Source organism: Gopherus evgoodei, unplaced genomic scaffold (genome assembly GCF_007399415.2).
Source record: "Gopherus evgoodei ecotype Sinaloan lineage unplaced genomic scaffold, rGopEvg1_v1.p scaffold_57_arrow_ctg1, whole genome shotgun sequence".
Classification (NCBI taxonomy): Eukaryota; Metazoa; Chordata; order Testudines; family Testudinidae; genus Gopherus; species Gopherus evgoodei.
In genome coordinates, this window is record NW_022060078.1 from 250527 (window position 1) to 263635 (window position 13109).

General features: G+C 61.3%; 1 protein-coding gene across 1 annotated transcript in view; it reads right to left on the minus strand.

Annotated features, from left to right (window-relative positions):
• LOC115643341 (tyrosine-protein phosphatase non-receptor type 18-like) overlaps positions 1-9876 on the minus strand; it is a 22850-nt gene extending 12974 nt beyond the window's left edge. Inside the window, exons 1-3 of the mRNA XM_030547253.1 lie at positions 9796-9876; positions 1218-1326; positions 418-494 (exon numbers count right to left, since the gene is read on the minus strand). Coding sequence (XP_030403113.1) covers positions 418-494; positions 1218-1326; positions 9796-9873 — 264 coding nt within the window. The 5' untranslated portion in view covers positions 9874-9876. The remainder of the gene's footprint in view (positions 1-417; positions 495-1217; positions 1327-9795) is intronic.
• Between the last annotated feature and the right edge of the window lie 3233 nt (positions 9877-13109).

The following is a 13109-nucleotide window of genomic DNA, read 5'->3' on the forward strand; positions in this document are numbered from 1 at the left end:
ATCCCCCTGCAGCCTAGCACCCCCTGCTGAGCCCCCGCCCACCCCCTGCAGCCCAGCGCCCCCTGATGAATTCCCTGCCCAACCCCTGCAGCCCAGTGCCCCCCGCTGAGCCCCCACCCTGCCCCCTGCTGAGGCCCCATTCCCCCCTGCAGCCTAGCACCCCCTGCTGAGCCCCCATTTCCCCCCTGCAGCCCAGTGCCCCCCGCTGAGCCCCCACCCTGCCCCCTGCTGAGGCCCCATTCCCCCCTGCAGCCTAGCACCCCTGCTGAGCCCCCATTTCCCCCCTGCAGCCCAGTGCCCCCTGCTGAATCCCCTGCACACCCCCTGCAGCACGGCGCCCCCTAGTGCTGCACTGGGTTAGGGGGGTAGCTCTGGTGCGAGGGGAGAGCGCCCCCTGCTGCTGAGGGAGGAGGTTACCTGGATGAAGCTGGCATTGATATAGTCCGTCTGCCCTTCGTCCGTGCAGAGATTCAGAACGACCCGGGTCTGATCGTCTGCCGGGGAGAGAGGGAGGGATCGACAGTCAGACTGGGAATAAGGCACGAGTTGTGACCGATGAGAGGAATTATCCATGGGGCCAGTTCCCCAAGGGACGCAGCGGAGTCTTTGTCTCTGGCTGTTTTTACATCAAGCTGGGCTGTTCTTCTAAAAGTTCTGATGCAGGAATTATTTTGGGGCCGTTCTCTGGCCTGTGGGATACAGGGGGGTGAGACGAGATGCTCACAATGGTCCCTTCTGGCCTGGAAATCTGTGAATCTATGAAACCCAGCCCTGAGATGCGGCCACCTCTGGGGTGGGGCAGTTGGGGGAAAACAGCTATGCATAATGCTCCCCAGGAACAGCTTGCCTGGAGCTGAGATGCAGCCAGCTCTGAGGCAGGGCAGCTGGAGATAACATCAGGGAGGACAGCTCCTCTGGTGCTGAGATAGTAATAATTGGAGATATACCAATCTCCTAGAACTGGAAGGGACCTCAAAAGGTCATTGAGTCCAGCCCCCTGCCTTCACTAGCAGGACCAAGTACTGATTTTTGCCCCAGATCCCTAAGTGGCCCCCTCAAGGATTGAACTCACAATCCTGTGTTTAGCAGGCCAATGCTCAAACCACTGAGCTATCCCTCACCCAAGAAATGCAGCCAGCTCTGGAGTGGGGCAGCTGGGGGAACAGCTGCACATAATGCTGCACTTTCCAGTGCCAGCACCCCCCTCCCACACTCACACGGCAGGATGTCTTTATACCGATTCTTCTTGATGTTCTCTTTCCTGCCCCCGGCCTCCGCGGAGAACCCCTGTTGCTGCCGGAAGGCGCTGGCTTGGGCCTTGATGTCCTGGGTGGAGAGAGGACAGGAGGGGGATTAGGAGGCCGTGGAGAAGACAGGGTTAAACAGAGACACAGAGAGCACCCCGGCAGCCGATAGCTCTGTGATCCCTGCAGCTTATGCCCTGACTCCCTAATACTCAAATATACAGCACCCCATTCCCTGTGACCGCAGCCCCTTTTCCCACCTCAGACTTCCCAGCACCCCTAGACTCCAAAGGTAAGAGCCCCGGGGGGATGACTAGCCCGGCACTGAGATGCAGCCACCTCTGGGGTGGGGCAGCTGGGGAAACAGCTGCACATAACGCGGCACAGAGAATGCTCGCAGGGGGATGATCATCCCTGAGCACTTGAGTCATATTCATTTTGGGAACAGACTGGTTCTGACCTCACCAGTAGCGGACCAGCCTGTCCTGCCAGCTCTGGGCCCCAGCGTGAGCACACCCACGCCCATCCTGGAACGGGCAGGAGAAAACAACCCCACCCCTGCCATGGAACAACCCTCCAGGGAGAGTTAATTCATGCAGGAGTCGCTTCCAGAATGAGAGCCAGGACTCCTGGGTTCTCTCCCTGGCTCTGGGACAGGAGTGGGGGTCTAGGGGTTAGAGCGGGGAGTGATCGGAGTCAGGACTCCTGGGTTCTCTCTCTGGCACTGGGGGGGGTAGTGGTTAGAGTAGGTGGGGCTGGGAACCAGGACTCCTGAGTTCTCTCCCCCAGCTCTGGAAGGAGAGTGGTGTCTAGTGGTTAGAGCACGGGGGGGTGGGAGGTAGGAATGGAGGGCCCGGTGGGGTGGGGTCTAGGGGGCACTAGCTCCCTTCAGCCCCAGGGCGGAGGACTGGCTGGGGCGGTTCTATCTCCTAAGGCTGGAGCAAAGAGGGTAGCAGGAGACAGCAGGTTCTGCAGCTTCTCAGCAGATAAAAGTTTCTTTCGTTAAGGGTCAGGGCAGGTCACAAAGCTTTTGATGTTCATTTCCTACCGAAAAAAAGTTTGGGTGGGGCAAGGGAAGAGGAAGAACAGGCCTGCGGAGGAGAAATCCTGGATCTGAGCGGCCCGGGCAGCTTTCTGCTTTTCAGTGACGGATTTGGCTACATCTCAAAGTTTTTGGTTATTCATTGCCTAGGTTTGGTTTTTAAATTTCCAGAAGGACAGAGGGAAAGAAAGCCCCAGAGGGGGAAGATCTGGAGCGGAGAAGCTCCCGCGGCTTCCGAACTCTCTGGCCGACGGAGATTTTTTCGCCACCACAATTTTTTGGGTAGTTTCCTCCCGTGTGTCCCGACGGCTGGAGGCAAAAGGGAGAAAACCGGGAGGTGGCAGCTTGTCGGCCAGTGGATCCCCTGCTCTGTACCCTGTGGGGGACGGTGCGAGGTGCAGAGCTCTGGATGGAGGGCGCAGGGGGGAAATGTTACCCACGTAGGGTGCGGGGAGACAGGGGATCAGGGGAGAGAATTTGACCAGCAGCCCCCAGCTCAGTTCTCTGCTCCGGGAACTGCAAAGCTTCCCGGGCAAAGAAACTCACAGTCAGCGGCCAGGACAGAGATTGCAAAAAGCAGCCCCGGTGCCGGGCCCGACCGCCAGGGGCTAACACCCCCTGCCCAGTGCCCCCCAGCACGGCACCCCCCAGTGCTGGGCCCTACCGCCAGGGGTGAACGCCCCCTGCCCAGCCCCCCTGCCAGCACGGCACCCCCCAGCGCCCAACCCCTGCCCAGCCCCCCCAGCACGGCACCCTCCAGTGCCCAGCCCTGATCCCCAAGGGCGAGCGCCCCCTGCCCAGCCCCCCCCAGCATGGCACCCCCCAGCGCCCAGCCCCTGCCCAGCCCGCATCCCCCAGGGCCCGGCCCTGACTGACAGGAGAGAGCACCCCCTGCCCAGCCCCCCCCAGCACAGCACCCCCGAGTGCCGGGCCCAACCGCCAGGGGAGAGCACCCCCTGCCCAGCCCCCCCCCGCCAGCACACCACCCCCCAGCGCCCGGCCCTGACTGACAGGAGAGAGAGCCCCCTGCAGAGCCTCACACCTCACTCCCCACGTCATGGCACCCCCTAGAGAGGCCCATTTCCTCGCACTGTTGCATTCGCTTTCAGGATCCATGTTTTCAGTTCCCAGGACTGCCTACCCCCATGGGGCAGCTTCTGCTTTTCACTTCAGCTCTGCTGCATGGGGCTGGTGAGCAGCCCCTGTGCTGAGCAAGGGAGCAGAGCCTGCCAGCCATCCTGTGCGGCGTTATGCGCGGATGTTCCGCAGCTGCTCCTCCCCAGAGGCGGTTGCATCTCAGCACCAGGTGAGCCATCCTGTGCGGCATTATGCGCAGCTGTTCCCCAGCTGCCCCTCCCCAGAGATGGCTGCATCCGAGCGCTGGTAAAGCCATCCCAATCTCTAGACCCAGTACAGTGGAATGAAAACAGCTGTACATAAGTCTGGAATATGAGATGGGGATTTAATAAAGGGAGTGGCTGGCTCCGGGGGTGGGAAGTGGGGTACAGGGCCTTTCCCCCCTAGGGGGCGCTGGCTCCTGTCGCTTTCCCTCCGCCCCCCTCCTCCCCCGCACAAGCCTGGCCCCAGCCCGGAGGTAGCTGGGATTTGTTTTGGGCTACATTTATATAGGAAATCAGTATCTGAAGCCAGATGAGAGACAAGAGAACAAAGTCCCTTCTGGAAAATTCATTTCCGTGTCAGAGAGGAGGATGGGCCAGTGCGAAGCTGCACAGAATTAACTCTCCACACCCGACTCACTCCCAGCACGACTCTGGAAAGCCACAGGGGAAACTGAGGCACCAAGTTGAGGCAGGACCTGGCCAAGGTGACACTAAGGCCTGGTCCACACTACGCTGTTAAACCAATTTTAACAGCGTTAAATCGATTTAACGCTGCACCCGTCCACACTACACTGCTCTTTATATTGATTTAAAGGGCTCTTTAAATTGATTTCTGTACTCCTACAAAACGAGAGGTGTAACGCTAAAATTGATATTACTATATCGATTTAGGGTTAGTGTGGACGCAAATCGACAGTATTGGCCTCATTCTTTTACAGTAGCTACCCACAGTGCACCGCTCCAGAAACTGACACTAGCCTCAGACCACGGATGCACACCACCGAATTAATGTGCCTAGTGTGGACGTGCACAATCGACTTTATAATATCTGTTTTATAAAATCGGTTTAAGCTAATTTGAATTTATCCTGTAGTGTAGACGTACCGAGAGAACCCAGGAATCCTGGCTCCCAGCCCCATCCTGATCTAATCCACTACACCCCACACCTCTCCCAGAGCTGAGGATGGAACCCAGGAGTCCTGGTTCTTAGTTCTAGCCTATGAAAAGAACCTTCTGCTGTTTTATACTGTGACAACCAGTGAAGTTTGCTGCTCCCCAGAAATAGCTGCATCTCAGTGCCAGGCAAGCCACCCCCATCTGGCTGTGCCATCCTAGAGGTGGTTGCATCTCAGCACTGGGAGAGCCATCCCACTGTGGTGTGATGTGCAGTAGTTGCCCAGCTGCCCTGCCCCAGACGTGGCTGCATTTGAGCGCTGAGAGCAAGTAATGTGGTTTGTAACTGCAGGAGGCAGCTGCCATTTTAGGAGGGATTATTTCATGCGCTATCTATGCTATGCCACAAGCCACAGTGATAAGGGGGAAATTTGCATTTGGTGCCTGCTCAACACAGGGTCTATTTGAACCAGCATCAGGGCCCAGTGGAGGTGAATTTCTGGCTTTTTCTATTTCCAGGCTGCGGTTATGCAAAGGAGTAGCTGGGAGTGTGATTGGAAAGGCTCGCCCGGTGCTGAGATGCAGCCACCTCTGGGGTGGGGCAGAGAGAAACAGCCGCATATAATGCCGCACAGGGACAGCTCGCCCGGCGCTGAGATGCAGCCCCCTCTGGGGTGGGGCAGCTGGGGAACAGCCCCAGAGTGTTATCAGAAGGGTCTTTCCTTACTGAATCTCCCACTTCACTTCTCTTCTGGGTTCTCTCCCCAGCTCTAGGAGGAGAGCGGGTCTAGTGGTTAGAGCAGCGGAGGGGGGGCTGGGAGAAGTGAAATAGGAAGGGAAAGTGAATGTTTTTGGGTTTCCCAGTCATTTTCACTTCAGTTTAATGACCCAATTGCTAGTAACACAAACCACAGAATATTCTTTATTCTGAGATTTTCCTTCAGACTGAATCAATCGCTCAGACCGAGCGGCTGATTTCCACTGGATTCCCGAGCCCCTGATCGGCTAGATGCGGTGGTTCCTTGCCCAGGGCTGAGCTGCAGCCACTTCTGGGGCGAGGCAGCTGGGGAACAGCCGCATCGTGACACAGCAAATGTTCACAGGAGGAAGCGATGGGGAATGTAGCAGTTGGAAAGCAGCCGCCTGCTGGGATTGGGCTGGGGTCACTCCAAGATGGAGGGGAAATGTAATGACCCGAAGGGGCACAGGTTGTCCGTTTCCTCGGAAAGGCAGGTCCAAATTAATAGCACCCACTAATGATTTCAGGCCAGCACTGACTGCCAGGGGAGAGCACCTCCTGCCCAGCCCCCCACTTCCCAAAGCACGGTGCCCCCCAGTGCCTGGCCCTGACTGCCAGGGGATAGTGCCCCCTGCCCAGCCCCCCACTTCTCACAGCCTGGTGCCCCCCAGCACCCGGCCCTGACTGCCAGGGGATAGTGCCCCCTGCCCAGCCCCACACTGCCCACAGCACAGCACCCCCCAGTGCCTGGCCCTGACTGCCAGGGGATAGTGCCTCCTACCCAGCCCCACACTGCCCACAGCCCGGTGCCCCCCAGCACCTGACCCTGACTGCCAGGGGATAGTGCCCCCTACCCAGCCCCACACTGCCCACAGCCCAGTGCCCCCCAGCACCTGGCCCTGACTGCCAGGGGATAGTGCCTCCTACCCAGCCCCACACTGCCCACAGCCCGGTGCCCCCCAGCACCTGGCCCTGACAGCCAGGGGATAGTGCCTCCTACCCAGCCCCACACTGCCCACAGCCCGGTGCCCCCCAGCGCCTGGCCCTGACAGCCAGGGGATAGTGCCTCTTACCCAGCCCCACACTGCCCACAGCCCGGTGCCCCCCAGCACCTGGCCCTGACAGCCAGGGGATAGTGCCTCCTACCCAGCCCCACACTGCCCACAGCCCGGTGCCCCCCAGCACCTGGCCCTGACAGCCAGGGGATAGTGCCTCCTACCCAGCCCCACACTGCCCACAGCCCGGTGCCCCCCAGCGCCTGGCCCTGACAGCCAGGGGATAGTGCCTCATACCCAGCCCCACACTGCCCACAGCCCGGTGCCCCCCAGCGCCTGGCCCTGACTGCCAGGGGATAGTGCCTCCTACCCAGCCCCACACTGCCCACAGCCCGGTGCCCCCCCAGCACCTGGCCCTGACTGCCAGGGGATAGTGCCTCCTACCCAGCCCCACACTGCCCACAGCCCGGTGCCCCCCAGCACCTGGCCCTGACTGCCAGGGGATAGTGCCTCCTACCCAGCCCCACACTGCCCACAGCCCGGTGCCCCCCAGCGCCTGGCCCTGACAGCCAGGGGATAGTGCCTCTTACCCAGCCCCACACTGCCCACAGCCCGGTGCCCCCCAGCGCCTGGCCCTGACTGCCAGGGGATAGTGCCTCCTACCCAGCCCCACACTGCCCACAGCCCGGTGCCCCCCAGCACCTGGCCCTGACAGCCAGGGGATAGTGCCTCCTACCCAGCCCCACACTGCCCACAGCCCGGTGCCCCCCAGCACCTGGCCCTGACAGCCAGGGGATAGTGCCTCCTGCCCAGCCCCACACTGCCCACAGCCCGGTGCCCGCCAGCGCCTGGCCCTGACAGCCAGGGGATAGTGCCCCCTACCCAGCCCCACACTGCCCACAGCCCAGTGCCCCCCAGCGCCTGGCCCTGACTGCCAGGGGATAGTGCCCCCTGCCCAGCCCCACACTGCCCACAGCCCGGTGCCCCCCAGCGCCTGGCCCTGACTGCCAGGGGATAGTGCCCCCTGCCCAGCCCCACACTGCCCACAGCCCAGTGCCCCCCAGCGCCTGGCCCTGACTGCCAGGGGATAGTGCCTCCTACCCAGCCCCACACTGCCCACAGCCCGGTGCCCCCCAGCGCCTGGCCCTGACTGCCAGGGGATAGTGCCCCCTGCCCAGCCCCACACTGCCCACAGCACGGTGCCCCCCAGCGCCTGGCCCTGACTGCCAGGGGATAGTGCCCCCTGCCCAGCCCCACACTGCCCACAGCCCAGTGCCCCCCAGCGCCCGGCCCTGACTGCCAGGGGATAGTGCCTCCTACCCAGCCCCACACTGCCCACAGCCCGGTGCCCCCCAGCACCTGGCCCTGACAGCCAGGGGATAGTGCCTCCTACCCAGCCCCACACTGCCCACAGCCCGGTGCCCCCCAGCGCCTGGCCCTGACTGCCAGGGGATAGTGCCCCCTGCCTAGCAGCATGGCACCCCCTGCCCCGTGCCCAGCCCTGCCTGCCAGGAGGCTCTGCTGCATGTTGTAGCGATCGATGCCCAGGGCCCACAAAGGTGCTGGCGGTGCAGGAAGCCTGCAGGCAAAGCTGGAGCAGCTATTAGCTGGATTTCACCATTTCTCGGCTCTGCCTTGCCCCAGGCCTGACAACCTGCCCTGCTCTGGGCAGCAGGGGGGACACAGGCAGCCACCCGCCAAGGGACCCAGAACCTGAGACTTCCAATAGCGTCTCATAGGGTCAGCCCAAGGCGCCCAGTGCCCCAGTCCCTGGCTCTAACCACTAGCCCCACTCCCCTCACAGAGCTGAGGAGAGAAACCATGAGTCCTGGCTCCCAGCCCCGCTCTCCACTCCCTTCCCAGACCTGGGGAGAGAACCCAGGAGTCCTGGCTCGCAGCCCCCCCTGCTCTAACCCATTACTCCCCACTCCCCTCCCAGAGCCGGGGAGAGAACCCAGGAGTCCTGGCTCGCAGCCCCCCCTGCTCTAACCCATTACTCCCCACTCCCCTCCCAGAGCCGGGGAGAGAACCCAGGAGTCCTGGCTCGCAGCCCCCCCTGCTCTAACCCATTACTCCCCACTCCCCTCCCAGAGCCGGGGAGAGAACCCAGGAGTCCTGACTCCCAGCCCCCCCTGCTCTAACCCATTACTCCCCACTCCCCTCCCAGAGCCGGGGAGAGAACCCAGGAGTCCTGGCTCGCAGCCCCCCCTGCTCTAACCCATTACTCCCCACTCCCCTCCCAGAGCTGGGGAGAGAACCCAGGAGTCCTGGCTCGCAGCCCCCCTGCTCTAACCCATTACTCCCCACTCCCCTCCCAGAGCCGGGGAGAGAACCCAGGAGTCCTGGCTCGCAGCCCCCCTGCTCTAACCCATTACTCCCCACTCCCCTCCCAGAGCTGGGGAGAGAACCCAGGAGTCCTGGCTCGCAGCCCTGCTCTCCACTCCCCTCCCAGAACCAAGGAGCGGACCCAGGCGTCCGGGCTCCCTACAGCTCTGACTCTTGCTGGCCGGCAGGTGACTAATTAACTCTCTCTAGGGCAGCAGCAATGGAAAGTTAAACCCAGGCAAGCCTCAGATTAATGATTAGAGAAAAACTCGCACTGGAGCCGGAGACGAGCGGAGGGCGGCAGGACACCTGGGTCCTCTGCGCAGCTCCGGGAGGGCAGTGTGGGGGTTCAGTGCGTTACAGCAGGGGTGGGTGGGACTCGGAGCCAGGACTCCTGGGTTCTCTCCCCATCTCCGGGAGGGGAGGGGGGACTCCTGGGTTACAGCAAGGGAGCGGGGCTGGGAGCCAGGACGCCTGGGTTCTCTCCCTGGCTGTGGGAGGGAAGTGGGGGGTAATGGGTTAGAGCGGGGGGGCTGGGAGCCAGGACGCCTGGGTTCTCTCCCCGGCTCTGGGAGCGGAGGTGGGTCTGATAGGTTAGAGCTGGGAGCCAGGTTCTCTCCCCGGCTCGGGGAGGGGCGGGTAATGGGTTAGAGCAGCGGGGGCTGGGAGCCAGGACGCCTGGGTTCTCTCCCCGGCTCTGGGAGGGGAGGGGGGACTCCTGGGTTACAGCAAGGGAGAGGGACTGGGAGCCAGGACGCCTGGGTTCTCTCCCTGGCTGTGGGAGGGAAGTGGGGGGTAATGGGTTAGAGCGGGGAGGCTGGGAGCCAGGACGCCTGGGTTCTCTCCCCGGCTGTGGGAGGGAAGTGGGGGTAATGGGTTAGAGCGGGGGGGCTGGGAGCCAGGACGCCTGGGTTCTCTCACTGGCTCTGGGAGCGGAGTGGGGCTAGAAGGTTAGAGCGGGGGGAGCCAGGACACCTGGGTTCTCTCCCCATCTCCGGGAAGGGAGGGGGGACTCCTGGGTTACAGCAAGGGAGCGGGGCTGGGAGCCAGGACGCCTGGGTTCTCTCCCTGGCTGTGGGAGGGAAGTAGGGGGTAATGGGTTAGAGCGGGGGGGCTGGGAGCCAGGACGCCTGGGTTCTCTCCCAGCTGGAGGGCGGGATTCCCCGGGGATCCGGGCTGGCGCGGTGTCTCGGCTCCCGCCGCGGCCCGGCCTCACCTGGAACTCCTGGCCCAGCCGGGCCGGGCCGGGCTCGGCGCCCAGGAACGCCCGCAGCGTCTGGTCCAGGCGGCTCATGCTGCCGAGCTGCTGCCCCGCGGCCGGAGCGAGGGGCAGGACGGAGCGGACTGAAGAGGAAGTTGAGGTCCCCGCCCCCCCCCGGGCCGGTTGGGCGAGCCCAGACCTGAGCCTGGCGGGCCGCCAGCCAGGGGAGAGCGGCTGGGAGAACCCGGGCGTCCAGGTCCATCCTCACCTGGGGGATCCCGCCCAGCCGCAGCCGGGACTCTCCCCATCCTCTGGGGCAGGGCCGCTGACAACAGCGCCAAAGGTGGCCGGGTGAGTCCTTCCCGAGCGGCCTTGTGTGCGGCTGTTTCCCCATGTGCCCTTCCCCAGAGCTGGCTGCATCTCAGCGACGGGCGGGGGCGGGCAATTTTTGCTATACGTTTGTGGGCAGTTTTGCTCTGGGTTGTTTCCTTCCCCTTCTCGGAGCCCTCTGGCTTCCTGGGTACAGCCCTGCCTGCCCCACAGGTGGGGGCAGCGGGGCTCAGTGTGCCAGTTGCCAGCCCTCCTTGGGGACCAGCCTGCTTCCACCCCACCCCTTAATGGGATCCTCTCCCCTCCCAACCCCCTTAACCGGGGTCCCCTCCCCCAGAATGCCCCCAAGCTGCCCTCTAACAGCCCCTTCTCGACACCACCCCTTAGCTGTGGTATTAAAGGTAAATTCCCAGCCTTTGCCCCTGTGTCTGAGCTCAGGACTTTGTGCACCTCCCAACGGTCAGGAAATGACCTGCAGCGGAGACTAACCTTGCCACATGTGCTAGGTGCAATTCTGCTGTGACCAGGGCATTAATATCAGGTATTTCTCTACAGGGGGAGGGCTTGCCCAGCACTGAGATGCAGCCACCTCTGGTGTGGGGCAGGTGAGAAACAGCCACACATAACTCTGCACAAGGATGGGTCACCTGACACAGAGATGCAGCCACCTCTGGTGTGGAGCAGGTGGGGAACGGCCATTCATAACACTACCACAAAAGACTCAATGACACAGGGGGATTTAGGGACCCCTAAATCTTGATCTCCATCTGGATTTGGCCAGGACACTGGGGATCCACACTCAGCTCTGTGGGACAGGGTCTGCGGAGAGATCAAGGCCTTGGTTTTTGTGCAGGATGTATTACGCAGAAAAGCAGGGCTACCCGGGGCCATGGGGAGACTGAGAAGCCTGTTCTGGGGAGGAGGAACTGACCCAGGTAGCACATCTCCTGCCCTGGCCTCCTCCGGAAGATAGCGGGGCTGGGGCCTGGGGGAAGGGCCGAGTGGCAAGGATGAAACATCCACCCCGTGGGGAAGTCACAGGACCCTGACTTCGCCTGGAACCTGTGGGGAGGAACTGGAAAGAGCAGAATGTGATCGGAACAACAGCAACGGCAGACTTGTGTAGTAGAGAGGGTGGGGGGAGGTGCGGGGAGCCAGAACTCCTGGGTTCCGTCCCCAGCTCTGGGGGGGGAGTGGGGTCTAGTGCTTAGAGCTGGGGGGGTGCTGAGAGTCAGGCCTCAGTGTTTCTCAAATGTGGCCACTGGGGCTGCATGCGGCCATCAGGGGCTTTTCTTGCGGCCACAGCCACATGGGAAGTGATGGGGGCAAAGCAGCGGCTCCTCCCCTGGGGCCGCAAGCAGAGGTCAGGCCCTGCCACCCTCTGGAGACACAAACACTGAAGGAGCAGGGGGCAGCCACTGAATTCATCCCCCATTGCCCTGCTCCCCGCTGCCTCCTCCAGCCCTGGGCTTTGGCCATGCAGCAACGGGCTCTGGCCTTACCACCCCCTCTGCCTCCTCTGGCCCTAGGCTCCAGCTGTCCAGAGGAGGGCTCCGGCCTCCAGCCCACCACCACCACCCCTCCCTCATTGACCCTAGCCCCTGCTACCTTCTATGGCCCAGGCTTCAGCTGCATGGCCCCAGGCTCCATCCCCCATGCACAGGGCTTTGGGCTTGGACAATAGGATCTGGCCTTGGGGTTCTGGCCCCTCCTGTGCAGTGGTGGGGTGCTGGCCCTGCCTCCCCTGGCCCCTGCCCCCCACTGCCCCAGCCCCCACCGTCTCCCCCGACAACCACTACCTCCCTACTCACCTCCCCATCCAGGGCATGATTTTCCCCAGGCATGCAGGGGCTGAGCAAGTCTGCTATGAAAAATGATATTTGTGTGTTGGTTAATATCACTTTTCACAGCAGCTGACTTGTTAGCTGACAAGTCTTTACAAAAAAGAAAAAAGCAGACAAAAGCAAAAGCAAAAGAAACAACAACAAAAAACAAAAACCAAGAATGTGCAAAGCACCTTATTAGTGTTTCCATTCTGTTTAGGTCCAGTAAAGAATAGAGACAACAGTACATTATTTTATTATTGAGTCTGAAAAAAAAAAGTGCTACATAAATAAACTACCAGGATTTGGATCTGGATCTGTGCATATTTATTTGTTTTCCCTAAAGTTAATTAAATATTTTAGGAAAAATGATCAAAGTGGCCACCAGCAAGATTTGGTAGCTGCATTCTGAGGCCACTCAAAATTCTGTCGTGAGAAGCCTTGCTCTGAGGAAGAGGACTAGAGCCAGGGAGAGAACCCAGGAGTCCTGGCTCCCAGCCTGCCTACACTCCCCACTCTAACCACTAGACACCATTCCCCTCCCAGAACCAGAGAGAGAACCCAGGAGTTCTGGCTCCCAGCCTCCCCTGCTCTAACCACTAGACACCACTCCCCCCTCCCCACAGAGCCAGGGAGACAACCTAGGAATCCTGGCTCCCAGCACCACCTGCTCTAACCACTAGACCCCACTCTCCTCCCAGAGCCAGGGAGAGAATCCAGGAGTCCTGGCTCTCAGCTCCCGTCCTGCTGGAGTGCTCCGACATTGCTAAGCTGCATTGTGATGTCAGACACACCATGCTGAGATGTCACCGGGCAGGGGGATGATGTCACAGGGCTGCCCTGCGCTCTCCCCACAGGACGAGGATAGTGCAAAGCACCTGGGTGATGACACAGCGCCAGGATGTCGTAGCCCATCATAATGCAATGTGATGATGTCACAGTGTATCATGATGTAATCACTCAGTACAGTGATGTCACCATATCTCAGCATGACGACATAATGCCACAGCCCAGCGCTGGTTGATCTCGCAACGCAATGGAGTGTGGTGATGTCACAGGGCATTAAGATGACATCCGGCCCAACATCATGCGTGACGCGGTGACGTCACGGCTCAGTCACCAGCTGTCACCCGCAGTCCCTGCCCCGTTGGCCGTCGAAATCCTCCTCGCTCTCTG